The 21,656-nt window shown below is 44.7% G+C and overlaps 2 protein-coding genes across 10 annotated transcripts in view; both read right to left on the bottom strand.

Moving 5' to 3' along the window:
- LOC121594662 overlaps positions 1-3,091 on the bottom strand; it is a 38,281-nt gene extending 35,190 nt beyond the window's left edge. Inside the window, exons 1-2 of one of the 7 annotated variants that reach the window (XM_041918165.1) lie at positions 2,873-3,091; positions 516-649 (exon numbers count right to left, since the gene is read on the bottom strand). The gene's annotated coding sequence lies outside the window, so the exon portion shown is untranslated. Of the gene's footprint in view, positions 1-515; positions 650-1,734; positions 1,800-2,659; positions 2,724-2,872 lie in introns of those variants that run through there. The other 6 variants (XM_041918167.1, XM_041918166.1, XM_041918172.1 and 3 more) reach the window with 6 other exon arrangements.
- A 2,860-nt stretch (positions 3,092-5,951) lies between these two features.
- LOC121594663 (cysteine dioxygenase type 1-like) lies at positions 5,952-21,177 on the bottom strand. 3 transcript variants are annotated; one of them, XM_041918174.1, is made up of 4 exons: positions 10,255-10,867; positions 8,545-8,940; positions 7,036-7,507; positions 5,952-6,948 (listed from the first exon to the last, which is right to left on the bottom strand). In XM_041918174.1, the coding sequence occupies exons 2-4, from the start codon at positions 8,826-8,828 to the stop codon at positions 6,937-6,939; spliced, it is 768 nt and encodes a 255-aa protein (XP_041774108.1). In that variant the 5' UTR covers positions 8,829-8,940; positions 10,255-10,867; the 3' UTR covers positions 5,952-6,936. The 3 variants fall into 3 exon arrangements, with proteins under 3 accessions (XP_041774108.1, XP_041774109.1, XP_041774107.1); XM_041918175.1 differs by lacking the exon at positions 10,255-10,867 and adding an exon at positions 10,054-10,201; XM_041918173.1 differs by lacking the exons at positions 5,952-6,948; positions 7,036-7,507; positions 10,255-10,867 and adding exons at positions 19,916-20,819; positions 20,981-21,177 and having other exon boundaries at positions 8,804-8,940.
- Positions 21,178-21,656: the final 479 nt, after the last annotated feature.

The raw sequence follows: 21,656 nt of genomic DNA, 5'->3' as shown, positions 1-21,656 counted from the left end.
AACAAAGTCAATAAAGCCGATGGACAAAAAATAAGCAAATTGAAAATTAAACTACATTTAACAGTGCTGTAATATTTATATCATTTGTCCTTTTTCTCAGTTCCTAATTAATACACACAATCGTTATTATAAATCGTCGCGGGCAGAATCATTGCAACCGTAAACACATTAAACTGCAATTAATTACGTATCAGCAATCAAAAACAAATACCACTGCATTACTGCGTGCGTACTATAGTCTCCTACACTGCATAGAAGCAGAACAAGGAATGCATTATTTTACATTCTGGTGCATTCTCTTCCCTTCCCGTTTCCTATCCACAGGATTCTTGGTTGCATTTATAGACCATATAGTTTTGCATTTAATTACATGTACAGTTTTTGCTCCATTCACCTCATGAAGGAGGAAGAAAGTTTGTGTTTTAGAAAAACAAATGTGTTAAAGGTGCACATGCAACACCACGCACACACGCACACACACACAAATGCACGGTTGTTTGGAAGGGGGAGCTTACCTTGAGAGTTTTGCAGTTGCTACTATTTAACCTTCATCGGGAACTGCTGCTGTTGGCGGTGCTGTCGTTGCAGTTATTGTTGATGATGATGTTGCAAATGATAATGATGATAGTGGTTTACGGTTGTTCCTGTGCTACACACGTGAAGCAATGAGGCACGTTGATCAGAGGATTGATTATTGCCGGAGACAAAAGCAAATCATTTGCTAGCGTTGCTTTAAGACGCGAATAGATTTACTTTTCCCACCCATCTATTCTATGAACCGTCTCCATCTCTCACTCTTTCTCTCTGTTCTCTGCAACTAGTTTCTCTGTTTCTGTTCAATCATTAGTATGTTTTTCTTCTTTTCTACGTACGAATGGCTTTCTCCTACCATTCGAGCGGGCAAAAGAGGCGAAGAGTGCGCGCTCAACAAAATAGCAAAATTGCCACTCATCGATCAAATAAAGTGTTGCTGCCGAGGATTTGCTATCGATACCGACCTACGTGTACGAGGCGCGTTTGAGGGCGAATAAAAGAAATGAGGTAGCATATTGGAGGAGAATAAAAACAATACCAGCTGCAGTCGCGCTTCTGAAGGCAAAAAGTAAGACAGAGCTTTCGTGCAAAACTCAAAAAGAAAGCAATTTCTTCACGCACACACCAAGCAGTTTGAAGCACGAAGAAATTAGAAAATTACTTGTCGTATGGTTGTGTTAGGTATTGATAACACTTGAGAAAAAAAGGGTTGGCATTAATGTCGGCTGCTTCCGCCATACGAATGAATTAAAATCAACAAAAAACGGCTCTAAAAAATTCCCCACAAAATCAGTCGTTCAAAAAACACCAAAAAAATGGTCCTTATTTCTCGTACACCAACACTGCTACATACACACACACAAACACACAATCATACAAATAGCAGAGTGCAGGTTCGTCCGTCTGGTACACGAGCTCGGTGACAAAATGTTGACGTAATTTAGCGATCGTGGACCCAGAGCACACAAAAAAATCACTCTTTGAAATCACACCTACTCTCTCTCTTTCTCTCTCGAGCACGCACGCACACACGCATTTGAAACGGCAACGAATTTAAGTGAAACGATCAGTAACGCTTAAATCAGAAGCCGCCAATCAGTGCCACTGCTGGCTGTTGGGTCAAGAGACTACGATATATCGATATTTTCACAAATCACACACACACACGTTTCCCCATAACCAGCAACAGTGGGAACACACCACCAAACATTCCGCAGACGGCTGCAGCAGATCTTTGTTGACCGACTTGATTAGGTCACCTGTCGGGCCAGCAATGACCAGTGCAATGGGAGAGAAGAGGTTCACAGTGAAATATTTTCAGCGCGCAGGTGTAAGGCACACATCTACAGAGAAGCAGCTCGCGTCTATTACCAGGCCAAACCTGCACAACGAACACTGCCCGACACATAACGAATGATTGTCACCGTCTGTCGCTCCTAAACAGAACGCACACGATCAAGCACCATTGGCGATCGCGTTGTCACATGAGCTGTTGGAGTTGCTGCAACCTTTCTTCATAGATTCCCTCTTTAGTTCACACAGCCACAGACTAATGGGACGACACACGGGGGGTCGTCGTCCCGCTGGAAGATGTTCAACGTGGCACACCAAACATAAAGTAAAAAAAAGACCCTCTGCACCAGCTGCAGAAATGCTTTGCAAACGGGCAAAAACACTACAAAATAATTGCGTTGGACAAAGGGCGTAACAAAACGTAATAATTGGCCACACCACACACATACGCTCCGTGCACTGAGTTACTTGCTTGCCAGCCGCCAGCGCGTACCAACGAAAACGATCTTGTCAACCCGCGCGCACCAACAGATCTTCTAGTAGCGCTCTGCTCACGCACACACATCTCCCGTACGATCGCTTGCGTACACACTGCGTCCCTCACCCGGCCGAACGATCTTTCAACGCTTTCCAAATCCGATCGCCATTTTGAAATCTTTCTACGTGTGCGCTTCAATTTCGGCTCTTCTGCGGTCCGTTTCGCACCTCTTCCTTTTCGCGCACTGGCCCAGGTGTCCGACGGTGAGCAAAAGAGTGTGTGTATTTCTGTGTGCGTATGTGTGAGCGGTTGTGTGACTCTAGATAACGAACGATTTCAACAACTGCATCACACCTGCCTTATCGTTCCCTTGTGCAGGAATGCCGTGCCCGTTAGACCAACGCAGCAGCCTGTAACTAAGAAGCGAACACACCATCACACCATCACCACCTTCAACTACGCATTCCAATCCGTCGACCGGACAGAAACTGACAGCATCGGTGAAACACCTGACCAAACGACCGTGCTGGGCGATCGCTTGGATCTGTCTCGTTCGGGAGGGCTTACTTCTTGGTGAGCGCTGGTGCTGGGCAGCGCACACTGCAACTGATTAGATGGAGCTGGTAAATTTCGTACTACTAACCAACCATCACACGGTCCGTCACCAAATATTCGCCCGAGGTTTCAAACAAAACTGAGCGAACGAAACGAAACACGCACACACAGCCCTGTAAGCTTTACGGCAGCTGACGACGGTGTGTTGTTGTGGGTGTGCTGCTGACAGTTGTGCAATTGGCACCCAAGCAGCAATACGAAACCGTCAGAGGAAAGGCGTAACCCAAGTGACAGATGTCAGCCGCCCGATAACCAAGCCAAACTGATTCAAAACAGGCGCTTTTAGTGTTGCATTTGTTTGGACTGGTTTTGCTGGAAACGGTAAGTCACAATCGATTTTAACCTGCATTAAAACTTCCGAATTCATTCGGATTTTTTTATAATGAGGAACTAATATTACAGTAGAGCGCCATATACTAGCACCTTTTATCCGGTTATCGGAATATCGGTGCTTTTCAGAAATGACAGCTTAATACAAAGGTACAAGCTGTGTTTATTTAGAAGGTGAATTATTAGCGCGTTTGCCGGGCGCCATCATTGAGTATTGTTATCTCAAATCGCATACAATTTTCTATACCCCGCTCCAGCCCTTCCCGATTATAATACCGGAGCACCCAGTATTGTTATGTCAAGTTGCTCTGAAGCACTTCACCTCCTAATATCCATACACCTTGCAAAGGTAACATGGTCTGCCGGGCAGGAGGTTTGAATAAACCGCTATTAGAATTATTTGCCTGGCAAAAAACAATAAAATATGACATTTGAAGAATTCTCTCTCTCTCTCTCTCTCTCACGCTCTCTCGCTCTCTCTCTCTCTCTCTCTCTCTCTTTCTCTCTTTCTATCTCTCTCTCTCTCTCTCTCTCTCTCTCTCTCTCTCTCTCTCTCTCATACACACACACACACACACACACCACACACACACACACACACCACACACACACACACACACCACACACACACACACACACACACACACACACACACACCACACACACACACACACACACACACACACACACACACACACACTTTTGCGGCAGGTCTTGCTGTACCTCGCTGTGGTTCCCCGTGCCTCGTGCTTAACCCCAAGCGCCACAGATTAAGCTTAAACCACTGGGAAATCAAACATGCATAGAAAAAAACGAAATCTCCATAGCTTCACTGGTTTGCTGATATCCACGAATCTGATCACACGACCATTCTTATAGATTGTTGCTCGGAAAATTAGAAGTGAATATAGGCCAAAATTAGATGAATAAGGCGAAACGAAACACAAGTAATGAGAAACAAGAAAAGGACAGCAATATAATGAAGAGTTATAGAACGGCATCTATAGAGCAAAACCAGTGAAGCTATGGAGCATTCATTTTTTTTATTGACATTTGATTTTCCAGTCGTTTAAGTTTATTCTGTGGCGCGATAAAACTGGAGGTTGGAGGAGAGGCCTTGAAAGCCATCTCCAAACAAAACTTCATCGCATCGAAAAGATAACTGGAATTCATGATCCTTTTTGTCTTAAGTCCCTTTATTGTTGTTGGGTCCGTTCCGTACTAGAATATGCCTGTGTCATCTGGTCTCCTGTCCAACTATCTCTGCTCCAAAGGATTGAGAGGATCCAGAGACGTTTTACAAGGATCGTATTTCGTAGGTCGCTGGGTCATCACTCTATTCCGCTTCCTTCGTATGACGATAGATGCACTCTATTAGGCCTTGCCAAGTTGGAGCACCGCCTCTCGGTCGCTCAGGCTTCTTTCGTTGCTGGCATATTGCTCAATACGATTGATACTCCTTCACTTCTGTCGCGCTTACATTTGTATGCACCTTGTCGCACCTTACGTTATCGTTTTCGTCTCCAGTTACCTATATGTCGTACACGTTTTGCTCGCAATGAGCCTTTTGTAAGAGCTATGTCGTGTCTTTTAATAGTACTTCAGATCTGTTCGATTTCAACCTATCCTATACTGTCTACCGATCCCGTCTTCGCTCCTTTTCCGTAACATAAACTCCTTCCTACTCCTTCGTGAATAATTGTATACTGTAGTCAGTAAGCACTATTGCTGTAAACCCAACGTGGCCGAGCAATTAATAAAATAAAAATAAATAAAATAAATAAATAAATAACAGTAAGAAGTACTGTATCGAACCACAAAACCAACGATCAGAAACGACAGCTGATAAACGATAACGCTCTCAAGCTAATAAACTTTGCCTCCTTCAAACACATGAACATTCGTAGCACTTATTTTCAGCATTCATCTCGCTTCAGCTACACATGAAGAATACCAAGGCAGACATATTTCCAAATCGATCACGATTCTGATAGAAGGAAGGGTCTTTTCCGATAACGTTTGCATAAAAAATACTATTTTTCGACTAGCTGTAGAACAAAACAATTAAGTGAGATAATTCCTTTGCATAAACACCCTTATAATAGTAATTATTCACGCTTTTTTGCAAACATAAATCTACTACCTTGTGAAGTATCTTTCGCCAGCCATTCGGAATTTTTACCATGATGGATGAAGACATGCCTTTAGGCATTTTGTTGAGATCCATCTTCGATTTTTATCAATTCCCCCTCAGTTTTCGCGACAAAATTGTTGGAGTAAAGCTTTTGAATCATGATGGTCTAGAAAATTTTGATGGGACGCAGCTGGAGATATTGGACATATCGAAATTCCAAATTTCTCCTAAAACGATCGCATTCTCTTTTGGCGTTATTGTTTGCCGCTGCTAAGCCAATGGACACGATTTCTGCTTCGTGATACGTTTGTTCGTATCGTACGGCCTGTTTCAGTGTTTGGCCGTTTGCATCGACCACCCGATCAAGCGAACGCAGCGACGTAGCGACTTTTCCCTCGGTCTTCATTTTCATCAATATTTGGAGCTTCTAATCACTCTAGATCGTCTGCCATTCGGAATTAGCCTTTCTTTCAATGCTCTAGTTGTTATCTAATTCTACTAAGACGTTGTAGATTGTTGAGCGGAGTTATAACACAGTGGAATAAAGGAGGAGCAGAAACTAAACAATGAACTTGTATGTAATTTATTTCAAACTAGACTGATAATATTAAACATTTTCTACAGACTACTATGATGTGTTCATTGCACACATGTTGCTTTCTCAACATAGATGCGGTAACAGGCTTATACGATCTCCACAAACTGCCGCACGAAGTCCGTTTTAGGCGCTAAAGGATGCCGTTCTATGATCGGGCACGCTTTTATACGAAGTTCCTTCACTTTTTTGGCCATCACGGTTAGAATTCGATTGATAAAAGTGTCAAATTTTGTCTGACTCATGGGATACTATTATTGAAAGTACAATTAGTGTAATGATAAATTTGTTACCAAATCTCCATCATCTCATGACAAGCACTAAAACAGCAACCATGCAAGCCATTTGGAAAGATAGGATCCCGTTAGAGACGCATTGAATATTTTGCAAAGTAACAATATGGTGTTCTTTAAAGCATGTTTAATGTGTTTGGAAAAAAAACTAGAGTGATCACGCTCTAGTATAGTATATTTTTTTAAATACAGGATTCTATGGCCCAATCATTGATAAATGCGTTGAATTTAATACACCTGGCAGTTGTTAAATTAAATCTAGCCACAATAAAATCGGGCCGGTCTCGTGATGACACCAATGACAACCAATGACAGGTCATTTGTCATCCGTTTTTTAATGTTTAAATGTATTTTATTGAATTATTCGCATCCGATGTTGAGCTATCTAGTTTAAACCCTGTAAATTAACTTTAAAAAACATACCGAACAACACCATTTAACCGGTATAGACATTTTATTCACTCGTAGCACACTTTTGCCCTGAATTATGAGCAGTAATCTAAAAGTAATCTCATTTACTTATCTTATCTGAAATACAGCCCTAGCGTTTCTCTTGGAGGATTACCACTAACGAAAATGCAGAAAAATGATCATGCATTCGTTTCATTACTATCACTTGCAAACGTCAGTCTCGATACATCTGCCGACTGCCAGCTATCAAGTCCTAGTTCACATTCTGAAACAATAGAAAGAAATTAGTTGGGAATTCTTCCGACTTCGTCTACATTTCGGTCACAGGGTGGCCACGGAGCAGCATACTTACAGAGGATTCCCGTTTGCCGAACTTGCTCCAGAAGGTGACCTTACACTTGGTGCGCTTGCCATTTTGTTTGTTAAAGATGGAGCACACATCGAACGGGGGGCAGTACAGGTGCAGCGAGACGGCCACATCGGTATGGCTCGGATTTTCGACCCGGTGCAGCCCGAGCGTATCGTTAATGTAGCACACGCCATTCGTTTCCAGCGTGCTGCGCGAAAGCTCCTCCAGCTCGTCCCCATTGTATTCCACCTCTTCGCCCGCCGGCTGACCGCTACCAATGTCCGCCTTGCTGTCCTCCGTGACCGTCGCATCCTTCGGCCAAGCATAGCGCGTCTCCATCAGCTGGCCCTTGAGCATCTTCATGAAGCAATGCGAATCAGCATGATCGTGGATGGCCGATGCGTGCCCTTCGTTCCAGCAGAGAATCATCAGGTTGTACTTGCCATTACCGGCATCTACCAGATTTCGGGTGTAGCTGTGTGTAGGAAGAACCAGTGAGGAAAGCATGAAATCGATACGCGCTCGAATCATCACAACAGCGAAAGCCAGATAGCGTGCGGTGCGAATGTGGCATGAGTTGCCATTTGCCGCCATTTCAAATGTCCTGAAAACAGACTCTCAGACTTGTTCGCTTACCGAGCGTGGGCTGCAAAGATAAACCCATCGCATCATTCGGACAGGACAATCAACTTTATCATCTTTCGCGATGGAAGCTGTTGCAAACGGTCTGAAGCTGAAATCTGCGCCACGATGACATGGTATAAATTAATATTCAACATCTCATTTTCAATATTTGCGATACATTTGAGTGATACGGACAGTGTCGCTATCGATAAGAACTTTATCAAAATACGACTTGCTGGGGTTGGGTACGTCACAAAGTCTTCCGTTTCCTACTGGTTTTGAGATGATTCCGTCATCCTCATAGGCTTATTAGACGACGGGAAGTACTGTCACTGTTCGTTTGGTATTTTTCTGTCATATCGCAATGGACAGATAACTACTGTTGTGGAAATCGAAATGCCCATATCCAATTTGCTCTGCTTCATTTCCAATTTGCTCTGGAGTGGATTTTGCTGTCAATGTCGATAGAAGTATTTGGATTTACTGTAGGGGTTTGATACCAAATACTAAACGAGGATGACAGAACTTTCTATCGTCTAACAAGCCAATCACAGTGCTTTATCTTTTAAACAGATTTAGTAGAATTCTATCGCAATCACTCTCCTGCATAAGTCCTCCCAGAAAGGGATGTTACGCTTCTACCTTACCCTACAATAAACCAAAGTCCACACCTAATCGGAATTGAGCCATGTGTGCTATGCTACCTTCATTAATCGTCTACTAAAGATAAGCTGCTTTGTTCGAATTTGCTCAGTTGGCTCTCTTCCGACGCCTTCCCGACCCTAATCCAAAAGATCCCCGGATACGATCGGACCACCTGCGAGCGCATGTGTGTTGCCAGGGACCGGGAAACCGCAGCCTTCTTGCATACTGTACACACACACTTACCGGTATCGGTCGAATTTGGCAAACTTGCGCCACTCGGCCGGGTTCGACTGGTAGCTCAGCATCAGATGGTTCACGTACTCGATGTTGACGTGGTCCGAGTCGAACGTTTTGCGCAGCTCGCCGATCAAATCGGTCAACGTTTCGCACTTCCTTGCGTTCTTGAGCGGTTTGTCGATGCCGGTGAAGGTTTTCGTCAGCTCGCGTAGATACTTTTCGCAATCTTCGTTCCGGTTCTCATCGCCGCCACAGTTGTTGTTTAGTTCCATTACCGCCAGCGACGTCATTATGATTTTTATGTTTCCCACTCGGCTGATAACGCACTACACTACGCTGGCCGTACGACACTGGTCAATAGATCTGGGCGCGCAAATTGTGCTGTGGTGTGCTGCCTTCTGCCTATTGGAAGGGAACGGAAAACGTAAACAATAATATTAAAAACATACACCATTAATTACTGCGTACTGCGACTGGTTCGATCTATCGGACGCCAATAAAAATAAGGGGGTTGCTTTTAAAAGGGTGCCTTCGCACCAGTTTGTAGTGAGCGAGAGAGCGAGAGAGGGTTCGCAAAACTTGATTACGCCAGCGCGCCAGGGCGAAGATGCAAGGCAGAGATCGATCGCCGCAATCTGGGCATAATCTGGGGCCCAAGAGTGTGATTTACCGAGCGTTGGGCACTGCAATTGTCCGGCCGTTCTCGCCACTGCACTCGGTCACAAACACGGCCATTAGCAAACCACCCGCCATGTTGGGCAGGTTGAATAGCCTTTTAAAAGTCATCGGCATACCATTGCTGAGCGGCCCATGCGGCGGTCCACCAAGGGTAGGCAAAATAGACATCAGCCACCGAGGTCCGTAAAGCTAAAGAGAGCTAACATAAAACCCAGCCATTTTGAAGAAGAGAAAAAAAGTCACACAAAGCCATCGCCCATGCTTCCTACCGTGATCACAGATCTTCTTGGTCTTCTTTTGCAAGATCGTTCCCCGGGAAAGGTTCAAGCCGATCTTTATCAGCTTGCAATAACAATTTGTTCCTAGGTCAAACAGACCAGCAGAAGGGATAGTTTTTCTTTTACGTGTGCTACTTGATAAGCTACTCTAACCTTCACGTTAAGTTTAGCTGATCTTTTGAAGAGTTTATTTTCCGCTCGCTCCCTAAAGACCGCACGGTCACGTTCTTTATCATCATCAGCATCATCGCACGTGTTTATTTTCGCTTTTGAAGAAAGAAAGAAAGAAACAACGGTGGCCGCAATACTGCCAGCAGCATCAGCATCCCGCATACAACATAATGCTCCTGTGCCTGAGATTGCATCCAACACACCAGCCGTATCGACAAAGCATAAAAGCAAAGATCAACAAAAGCAGTAAAACAAAAACTTTCTCTCTTCTCTTTTGTTACCTCCGTTGCGATACCGTCTTATATACACGTACGTCTCGCCACGTCTTTAGCACTGGCTGCACCCGTCTCCACCTGTTGCCAGAAATGCAGCGCAGACTTTCTCGTACCTGTTGCTGTTCCCAGGTCGTCCAAAGTGCAGCAAGATGGCAAAACAAAAACCCTTCCCCTCAACATCGACCAACATCTCCCCCTCCCCTCCACGATCAAGGTTAGGTATGCGAATCCTTCCACGCGGGGCAATCCCCAAAGCCTCACACTTAATTGGCTTGCAGCACATTCGACAGAAGGAATTAAGCGCTAAAGCTTACCCAGCCACCTGTTGTCCGTCCGTCCGAGTTTTCTAGAAACCCTCTTCCGATTGGGCTTGGTGTTGGGCTGCTTGAATGGTGCGGCACTCGTTAAGGGAAAATAACACTTGAACACTTGAACCACCAGCCCTCTTCTGGGTAACACACACACGTACACACGCACACACTCACACACCGACACACTTGATCCGGGCTATGCGCAGAAGGATCGTGTTTGGCGTAGCCGAGGCGCTTAATTAGCGGTAAAATCCCTTCGGTAGTGGAGCAGAAGCAATGAGCAAATATTTGTCCGTCTTCTCAAGTGCTGGACAAGATCTTTGAATAAGCACACAGCACGCAAAACATACGTACACACAAACACAGAGAGAGAGAGAGAGAGAGATGCGGAACTCCGTTTTGTTTGAAAGCAGTTCGAAGCAGCTGCTGGAGGATGAGGGAGGATGTTGCTTCACGACACTTGCACAGCGACTGCCAGCACATGCCCGCACGGCGAGTTAATTTAACATTTTTTCCCTCGTTTTTGCACGATCCGAATTATCGCTCCGGTGTCCTCCTGCCACCGCATCGCGCCATCTCGTTTGCGCGCTGCATCATCACCATCGCCAGCTCTCGCTAGTCAGCCACCGCCGATCGGCCGTGTACCGCACATACCGTACCCGTTTACACTTACACCCGCCGCTCGCAGACGCTTATCAGCGGCTGACGACCGACCGGCCGACCGACCAACAGCCCCGGCCACAGCAGAGGGGGTGGCACCTGCAGGAACAGCAGGAAAGGAGACACCATCGGACACTGGTTTGCGCAAGCTGGGGGGAAGAGGGCAGCGAGGGCACACAGGGAGAAGGGACGGTACACCACAACAGGCTTATGGGACGCACCTCCAAGTCGAGAGGGCCGCGCGTCCAATCGCGTCTGTCGGTTGAATGCTGCGCACACCTTTGCCGCCGTCCAAGCGAGCCCTTCCTCCTTGATTACGGACAGAGGGGGAAAAGGGGGGGGGGGGGTTGTGTTTTCCTTCTTCTCAACAATGACCCTTGCCAAACACACGCACACACCGCTGTAGGCTCGTGGAGTTGCCGGACTGGGGGATCGAGGTGGGGGTTTATGTTGTTACATAGTCAACACCGGTTTGTTGTGTCCGTCGGTGACTCACGGAGGCTCGAGCGCACACACTCCCGTGGACTTTGCGCGCACACTGGAGGGCGCCATCGGTTTTGGTGCGTGTGTGTTTGTTTGGCTCTTGTGACTGTGCGCAAAGGGGAAATCCGTCAAGATGCACTTCAGCCCGCCCATCTCGGACGGAACGTCGCGATAAGGGGACGCTAAACTCGCTGGTCGCAGGAGCGAACGATCGCCCTATTCCTCAGCTTAGGAAAGGAATTCCCGGGCCCCGGCTGATCGTACCTTTTTGGTGCTTCTCTTCTTCCGGGGAAATCAGAAGCTGGCAGCAAGAAGACGGTCGGGCATTTTGGGGTAGTAGCAAAGACCATAATGATAGTGAAGGTAGCGACCAGCACATAACAGGACCAGCCAGACGTCGTTTTCCAGCGCAAACCGGTTTTTTTTTTCTATGCTGAGAGGTCGTGGTATTTTCTTTCCTTCTTTCGCAAAAAAACATGAATGGAAATTCCACAGTTAGGTGCGTTTTATTTTGTTTGAGAACGTGTTTTCTTTATTGCTCCGGTTGCGGTTGCCGTGCCTGTTACAAGTTTCTTATCAATCGGCGAAGAATGGGCAAGACATGTGGGTCACTTTGAGTTTGTTTTTCGAAGTATTCAAAATTTATGCCAAAAATTAAACATACATAATGATTAAGAGTAAGGATATGGGACGGAGACAGCCCTCTTGAGCCTCGCCATTTGCCAATTGGGACAAAGAACGACAACGACTTGCATTGTCTGAAGCGTGATCAAAATTAATCTGCGCTATCGCACCACACCGTCCGTCAATCAGTCAATGCATTTCGAGTTGTTGGGCTTGTTTTCATCTCCATTGTCCGGTTTATCTGGCCGGCCGATGTATCTAGAATCTGTATCGTATGTCGACAAGATGCTGGCAACAAAGCAGCAAGGATCATACGCGACACGTCACCACTGACGAATGCTTGAAACATTTAATAGCCCTTTTGTACGCATGCTTTACAAGCTCTAAGTTAGGTAATGGGCTGTTGTTATCAAGCATAAGGCCTGTCCTTCAATACAGTGGAACAGAGCACTTGATAAAAAAACTAGGTAAAAAAAACATTTGCAATCATGTGGCCTTGCCTGCGAAGCTCATTCCATCTTATCGACAGATTATCGAAATCGTGGGAAGTTAAAGAAACGGATTAGAAAATAGCGCCACCGGTTTCGATGTGGTCGTGGTTGTTTTTTTTTTATTGTGCCTCGTGTAAAAGGGTTGTTTACTGTTTGTTTACCACGAAAGACGCGTATCGAACGCGGTGTTGTGACCTATTTGCTGCGTGTTTTGTCGAACCGGGTGTCATCTGGTAACTGCTCCGTTCCTTGACACCCTCCATACATTGTTGCCCCGCTAGCCGGGGTGTTCCCCTCCCGGGACCGAGCGTCTAGTAATTGTTTACCGGTGGACTGGTAATTGCATACCTGGTCGCGTTATCAAAGACCAAGACAAGCACGAGCAATCAATTTGTTAGACAAAAATAATATCACCCCCCTGAGGTCCCCCGGTGACAAAGATATGGATGGGGTGTGCAAGATTCTGTAAAGACGTTGCGATATAAGCAGTGTAGAGAGCGCGGTGAGGCGCAATAAATTAGTGTAAGGCACATAACAAACTACAGCAGTTTTTTTTTTGTTTCGATTGGTTGATTAGACTGTGATAAAAATATAGTCGACAAATGAAAAACATCTCTGAGTCTGTTTGCTTCCTTTGCCCGTCGGTAGTTGATGATATACGAGGTGTTTGTAGTAGATGGTGTTGTGTATGTTAAACGGTTTATTCCTGCTTATTGTAAACAGTGATAACAGGCTGATCTTGAGTTGAGTTATTTGACCACCAAAGTTCAACGGAGATGATACACTCACCCTTTGCAATACAAACATGATTATAGCAAGAAATCAATCTGTTCAATAAGGGGTTTTAAGTGTTCTAACACAGCAATACAATTTTGAGAAAATAGATTACTTTATTAGTACATACATATCTAAACTGTTATTCTCATTTTCACTCACAACTGTTCAGGATGTTCGGCTAAACAACCGATTCCACCTCATGCAATCGAGCTTGTGATTAGACCTAATCGAAACACCTATCATCAGATCATCTGCTCTAGTTGAAAACGAGTCTTCAGTTCAACAATTACAAGGTTTACTAAAACAGCGGTGTTAAACTCATCTGATCAGAGGCCTGCAATTTGGCTGTGATTTGTGAGCCGCAAAGTTGAGAATAAAAAATACACCATAATAGTTAAAAAAAAAACACACATTAAAAATACCATTTGCAAATACCTATCTTTGTAACAATTCGTTCATTGATGGTGTTTGATCCTGCTTCAAATCAGTATTATTAAATAAATTGTTTAATAGGCGGATAGCTTGTATTGCTAGGACAAAAATTCGCAGAACGCTGCTGGACTTCCCCTACTTTAGTGAAAAAGTGTGTTTGACTTATCTTTTTCTAATAGAATATGCGCTATGAAAACGCGGCTAATGAGACATACATGTTGAATATTAACTGATAATTTTTTATGATGGTGTCGTCGTAGTGAAATTCAGAAGGAGCTCCCATCGGCATCAACGATATAACATTCTGAGGTCAGAACCGTACAGAGCCGTTTGAAGCCGTTCGAAGCAATCCGGAGCATAATGAAGCCTCTACTCAGAAGAACTCGTAAAACCGACCGGACTCGTAGAAACTCTGGCTGCAGACTAGCGGATCTGTGCGTCAACGGATGACTCCAACAGTTTCTGATGGCTTTGGACGCCTTGGGCTGTATCGGACGGCACCGAGTGGAACTGTAGGTTTGATTTGGCAAGAATTGGAATTGGAGCCGTAGTAGGGATAATCGGATATGGATTTGAGCCGTATATGCGAATTCGACGACGCATTACTAATTGTTGCGTAGTTTCCAAGTGTTTATGTATTTCTTTTCATTTCTATTTTGTTTCTAGACAGTTGATGTAAATATGTTGATACGTTCGGGTAGAGCAAGTTTGTTAGATATTATGGGTACAAAAACGTTAGTGTCAAAAAATATTGCGACTAAATGATTGTTCTTCTCTGGAAAACTTAAGACACTCAAAACATTGCAATAATAGATGTTTGCAATGCTTGAAGCAATTCTCAAAATATTCTCCCGGCCGCATCCAAAATCAACGCGAGCCACCAGTTTAACATACCTGTACTAAAACATTGCCCGAGTACACGATACTATGAGAGACAGGACAGTTTACAATTACAAGTACAGAGCTTTACATGCAGTCCACTAGGGTACTGTGAACAAAAAATGCAAGAAAATGATATCTACTATCTGTGTATGTATAAATTCACTACAGAAAAGTTTTATCGAAGTCAAATTATTTGTAAAATTATAACACTAAAAAGACTTTTTGTAATTGCAGATCCGATGAGAACGGTGCTCATCCGGACATTTCGTCCTCCTGTATTAAGAACAAAAATAAGGGAAAATAATCAGGTCACGGTCATCCACCAAAAGAAAGAAGTAAAAACGAAAATAAGTTTATTTCAAAAAAAGAATTACAGTAACCATGTATCCATTTTTTAATATTACAAAAAAAGTATTTAAAAATACGGGCAAGAAAAAAAGTCTCAAAAACACGATAAGGAATGAAAGACTTATTTTTTATTCTATAGAGCTCAACAACCCCCCTAGACCTGCCCAAACCACTAGTGCGCTTGGGTTGGCTGGCTACCTGTAACTAATTTGAAAACCCATAGCAGAGTAGTCAAATCCAACTCGATCAAAACGTGAATTGAACCCTCGACGGGTATGTTGTTAAGTCGTGCCAATTAACGACTGTACTATTGGACCGACACGTGATAGTAGTAGTGAGGAAGGAATGATAGTAGTAAGAACGTAAAAACAAGAGAGAAAATAGAATAAGAAATAGAACCAATTTGTTAAACTCGATTGGATTCGATGATAGATACATTATTTTAAGTTATATTAGGACCAGTCTATCCGGGGCAAGTCCGATCCTCCGAGTCTGATAAGGTCCAGACGGGTCCGAATGGTTCTGTTCGTCTCTGGACTCGTCCATTAGACTCCAACCTAGTCTCGATCCGCACCTATCGGGTCGAAGACATCCGAAAGCGACCCGAATTACAATTACAAATCTTGGAAATTACTGTCTGTATTCGTTCGGACAAACCTCGAAGAGTGTGTATGATTTCAGATAAGCAGCTATTAAATATTTCTTTCTTGCAATAATATCAATCTGTATTCCCTACTAACAAAATCGACATGCTTTCTCGTTCTACCCAATAGATCGGTAAACTTGAGAGAGTGAGAAAGTATGTTGATTTTGTTGCTTAGATTGTCACTCAGACATGTTCGGAGTATTTGAACTATCCGGACACGCCCGAAGTCTTAACGACACGCCCGATTTCGCTCGCAGTCGACCAAAATCGTCCAGCCTCTCCCGGAGTTTAGCGGACTCCGCTCAACCAGCCTCGTCCGAAATATTCGGGTGTCGAACTAGATGGTCCGGAGTCATCGGGCCTTGACTGGAATCATTCGGACTTGTGCGGAGTCATTTGGACATGTCCGGAGTCGTCAGGAAATTGCGGAGGCAAATCCGGTTTTATTACAGCAAACATAGAAATTGACATCAAGCAATAAATGTGAGATGATCTAGTACACAGGGATTCGTGGACATCTATATTGACATAGCAATAGATTTTCGAGAACCAAGTAGAGTTTTATAAAAAAAAGAAAGGCAAACAAATTAAAACTTACGACACACTGAAGAATAAGCAGAATCTATGACACACAGGTAGATTTCTATCAAGATCTTATATTTTTTATATTGTTTGATGTACAGTGGCGGCCACCTTAAGCCGGAAACCTCAAATTTTCTCTCAATTTCTGACTTACCGGTATCCTGGACAGTTGAGGACACGCTTCAGCTATGCCTATGTAAAAAGCAGGCCGATATCTTTAAAAAATCTCGAAAACCCATTCATACATTTTATACTTACTTACTTACTTATCCGGCGCTACAACCGCTTTGCGGTCTTGGCCTGCCTCAGGAGTGTCCGAAACCGCTCACGGTCTCGCGCCTTCGTCTGCCAGTCCGTTATCCCGGCCTAAATGGCGGAAGCCTCCACGCCATCTTGCCACCTCAATTTGGGCCTACCACGCCTCCTCTGTCCTTGTGGACAGCCTAAAAAGACTTTACGGGCTGGGTCGTCCGTTTCCATGCGTATAACATGGCCAGCCCACCGGAGCCTGGCGAGCTTTATACGCTGTACGACAGTGAGGTCGCCGTACATCTCGTATGGCTCGTCATTATAGCGGCTCCTCCATTATCCTTCCACACATACGGGGCCAAGTATCCTTCTGAGCATCTTCCTCTCGAACGCGGCTAAGAGGGTTTCGTCAGATTTGGACAGTGTCCATGTCTCAGAGGCGTATGTGAGTACTGGTACTATATAGGTACTATATAGTCCCAGCTTCGTCCGTCGCGACAGGTTCTTTGAGGTGAACTGCTTTTTCAGGCTGTAGAATGACCGGTTGGCAGCCAGCATCCTTGCGCGCAACTCAGCTTCCATGCTATTGTCGTTGCTGACCTTTGATCCCAGATAGGTGAATTGTGGGACGACTTCAAAAGTGCGTTCACCTATCTGCACGTCACGCCTACGTAGATTCTGATTATTTGTTGGCGGGCCCGCTGATGTTGCTACCATCAGTTTGGTCTTTGCCTCGTTTATCTGCAATCCGAGGTTCTCTGCCGCCTGCTCGATCCCTTGGTAGGCTTCTGCTACATAGGAGAGCCGCAGACCAATGATGTCTATATCATCAGCGTATGCCAGGATCTGGGTTGACTTATAGAAGATGGTTCCCGTAGTCTCCACCCTCGAGTCACGGATGGCTCTCTCTAGCGCCAGGTTGAATAAGAGACAAGCAAGCCCGTCCCCCTGGCGCAGACCTTTGGTGGTAGCAAAAGGTCCTGAGAGTTTTCCATCCACCCTCACCTGGCATGTGACGTTGATCATAGTCATTCTAACTAGCCTTATCAGTTTGGCCGGGATTCCAAAAGAGCTCATAGCGTCATACAGTTTTACCCTGGCTATGCTATCATATGCGGCTTTGAAGTCAATGAAGAGATGGTATGTGTCGTGTCTGTATTCAGCCATCTTCTCCAAGATCTGCCGCATGGTGAAGATCTGATCAGTGGTAGATTTTCCGTTTCGGAATCCTCTTTGATAGTTTCCGACTATCTCTTCGACGTGCGGGACAAGGCGATCCTGAAGGATCAGGGAGAATATTTTAAACATTTTATAAAAGGTATGAAATTGACGCGGTCCACTGAAATTCGGACGGCCTCCATTACTTTAAAAAATGATCACTTAGCGTGCCAATATTGGCCAATATGGTTGTAATTGTTATTCATAATTTTAAAGTAGTAGTATTTGAAATTAAACCCTCAGGGCCTTTTGCTACCACTAAAGGTCGGCGCCAGGAGGACGGGCTCGCCTGTCTCCTATTCTACTTGACGGTAGAGAGGGCCATCCGCGACTCGAGGGTGGAGACTACGGGAACCATCTTGTATAAGTTAACCCAGATTCTGGCATACACTGATGATATAGACATCATTGGTCTTCGGCTTTCCTATGTAGCAGAAGCCTACCAAGGGATCGAGCAGGCGGCAGAGAGCCCCGTATTGCAGATAAACGAGGCAAAGACCAAACTGATGGTAGCAACGTCAGCGGCCCTACCTACCTATCTAGGGTCAAAGGTCAGCAACGACAATAGCATGGTAGCTGAGATGCGCACAAGGGTGCTGGATGCCAACCGGTCATTCTACAACCTGAAAAATCAGTTCACCTCAAAGAATCTGTCGCGAAAGACGAAGGTGAGACTATATAGCGCCTATACAGTACTGGTACTCACATACGCCTCTGAGACATGGACACTGTCCAAATCTGACAAAACTCTCTTAGCAGCGTTCGAGAGGAAGATGCTCAGAAGTATATTTGACCCCGTATGTGTGGAAGGCCGTTACAATGACGAGCCATACGAGATGTAAGGCGACCTCACTGTCGTACAGCGTATCAAGCTCACCAGGCTCCGTAAAGTCTTGTTAAGCCGTCTACAAGGACAGCGGAAGCGTGGAAGGTCCAAATTGAGATGGCAAGATGGCGTGGAGGCGTCTGCCATTAAGGCCGGGATAACGGATTGCCAGTCGAAGGAGCAAGACCATCACCGGTTTCGGACACTCCTGAAGCAGGCCAAGACCGCAAAGCGCAGGATAAGTAAGTAAGTATTTTAAAGAAGTTTTATCTATTACAATAAACAGAAATTGAGATAGGCGTGGACCTGTCGTACAGTCATTATCTCGCACCACTTAACAACATGCCCGTCGTGGGTTGATGTCTAGAATGGACCTTTCCCCCGTAGCAAGGACTGATTATCCGGCTGCATGGTATTGAATAAGTATCGAATGCCTGTAGAGGCCGTCATGTCCGCATAGGATGTTCGAATTTAGGGGACCACCACTGTAGTTTACACCATAACATTGTTATTATTATTTTTTTTTCGTAAAGAAACAATTAATTCTGACTAAAATTCAAATTGCTGTTTTGTCTGACTTATCCCTCTGACTTATAAACGATCAAGTTAATTCGCCAAACGCAAAGAGCCTTATTAAAAATAAATTTAAAAACATTACGAATCTCAAATAATAGTCCAAATAGACTAGCATGCAGAATAGATTAAACTGGGTATGCCAGGACGTTGCTGGCATTTTCATCATATTAAATGTTTGAATATGTGGAATTTGATATCCCGATGATCTGCTGTACAGCCATGTAGCCGGGCCAATACAGCTAGTGTATAAACGAAAACAAAAACACGTAGTGAGTGGAACGGTAGTTCCCGCAAAAATTAATAACATATGTTTTATAATTTAACAGAGAAACCATACAAAGAGCTAAAGTAATTTTAATTTAAATAGCAGTTTTATTGGTCAGCTTGTTTTGTGGTTGTTTAGAATGTATATAGGAGAGCTTTTTCTACATCACTATGGTATGTAACCTGATAATGCTTAATTCTATTTATACTAGATCGGTACGGAGAGACAAACACAATATTGATTACTAATCCCAGTTACACGCGAGTACAAAGATGGGTCAGCATTTGCTTCTTAATATAGTACTGAGCACAAGGTTTGTTTTTACTTTTTCTCAAGACGGGAACACCCTTTCTCGAAATTTGGTGACATAATTCACTTTCTTGCAAGTGTCGGCTTAGATTGTTTGAATCTTTTTTGCCAGACTATGTAACAACAATTTGAGAAAGGCTGCCACTGTCTAGAAAAAAAAGGTAACGAATCCTTTTTGCTTAAATCGGTATGGAGAGACAGATACAATAGGGTCAGGATTTTGCATGTTACGAGGTACGTACTGCAATCATTTAAAAAACCGAAATTGAATCGATGCTGGAATTGAATGCACTCACCGTGATGGTAATTATCGATTACTTCGCTTCGTTTGCCGGAACGTTTTCTCTATCTCGAACTGACGTAAATCGGTACGCTCCAGGAAATCGCGTCGCTCCAGAAACCCTTCCTTGCCCTTGTTGTGCGTTTGCAGCTCCTCCTCGATGCCCTCCTGCCGCTTGAAGCTCGTCCAATCGAGCTTCGTTTTTTCCAGCGTGCTCAGCTGGTTTTTCTTACTGAGTTGATTTAATACTGCCCCCAACCCGCCAGAGGAACTGCGCTGAGGAATGGTCGATTTCGGTGCCGCCGGTCGTGTGGAAACAGTAGAGGACTTTTCACTCTCGGCACTAGCCAAAATCTTACTGCCTCCTTCTTCGGTCAGCACGATCTGTTCACCGGCGAATTCAAACAGCTGTGCTACGGTTGGTTTTTCCTTCTCGGGCACCTTTGGCCTGGACGAGGATTTAACCTCCGTAACGGGCTTTTTCACCTCCGCGCTCGGTTTGCTGGTGCGGGTGGAAGTGGCACCGTTGGCTTGCTGGGTGCTGCTGGTGCTAGAGCTGGTCGCACTACTGCCACCACCGCCTAGAAAATCCGCCCACAACGCATCGGTCCTTCGCTTTTCTTCCTCCTCATCTAACTCTTCATCCTTTTCCTCATTCGATCGGTGAGCTTTCTCGTGCGATTTCACCTCCTTCTCATTTGCCTTTGTCTTTTTCCTGCTGGTTGGAACTGATTTTCGCTTGCGCTTTGCACCACCTCCGTTGGACGATTTGCCTTCCAATTGCTCACCGCACTCTTCCTGTTCCTCGTCGTTCGAATCTAACTCGCTTCCGGTTTCTACATCATCTTTGTCCGGGCAGAAGTCTTCATCGCTGGCATCACTGTCGCTCGGGTAATCCTCCTGGTTCATACTTTGCGGACCTGTTGAAAGATGAAAAACATAAGCTTATAGAGCATTTCCTTTAAAATAAGCTGGTCGGAAGGACGTCAAAAAGGATAACGCCTTCCGTCATGCCCGAAGAAAGCCATAGGCAGAAGTGATTGAATTGCTTCTCGGCAAGCGTATAGGCAAAACAACGCACCTTTACAACGTTGTGTATTTGTTCTTCTTACAGCACTTTCCGATAGTCTGTTACAAATTTTCGTTCACCAGCACTGAGAGTTGTCTAATTGAAAAGTTTTATTTGAAGCAAAAGCCGGCCAAAATCTAGAACCAACTCGCACTTTGCGGACAAAGAGTGAAACAGATGGAAGCGCAATGATTCTCGCTGTATTGTCAAACTTCGGCCCCGCTTCGGGCGTCCAATCTGCAGTACTCGACTCTCGCGCATATCCGAACGGGAGCTATCAACCAGAGTGACCAGAAATAACGATTTATCTGTATTCGGGCGGTAGCAACGCTGATCGGATGCGATTTTATCGGATGCAAGGTGGAATGTATAATGAGGTGTAGCTATAGCGCTTTTGGCGATCCCCCCCCTGGGCTCCGATTTTGACAGATGGTTTTCCGCTTGTATATGTATTGATGGATTGTTTACGTTTTGCATGGTCAATATTTGGTGGAGATCAATTTGGGTGAATATTTTAGTTTATTAGAACACAGCCCGTGATTTAAAATGGAAATTTTCCTTTGAGAACTTGAAGCGTTCGCCAAACGCGGAAAACTAACAGTCAGTTTTCTTCGTCGATTCTTCTTCCACCTAGCTGTAAAAACGGGCTTATAACTTGACCTGATATCTTTACGGTCCTTGATCGGAT

This window comes from Anopheles merus, chromosome 2L (genome assembly GCF_017562075.2).
Source record: "Anopheles merus strain MAF chromosome 2L, AmerM5.1, whole genome shotgun sequence".
In the NCBI taxonomy this organism is placed as follows: Eukaryota; Metazoa; Arthropoda; class Insecta; order Diptera; family Culicidae; genus Anopheles; species Anopheles merus.
This window is presented reverse-complemented; position numbering and strand designations above follow the sequence as displayed.

Coding starts and splice junctions, on each gene's coding strand:
- LOC121594663 (XM_041918173.1), bottom strand. CDS start 20,808: ATGAACCAGGAGGATTACCCGAGCGACAGTGATGCCAGCGATGAAGAC.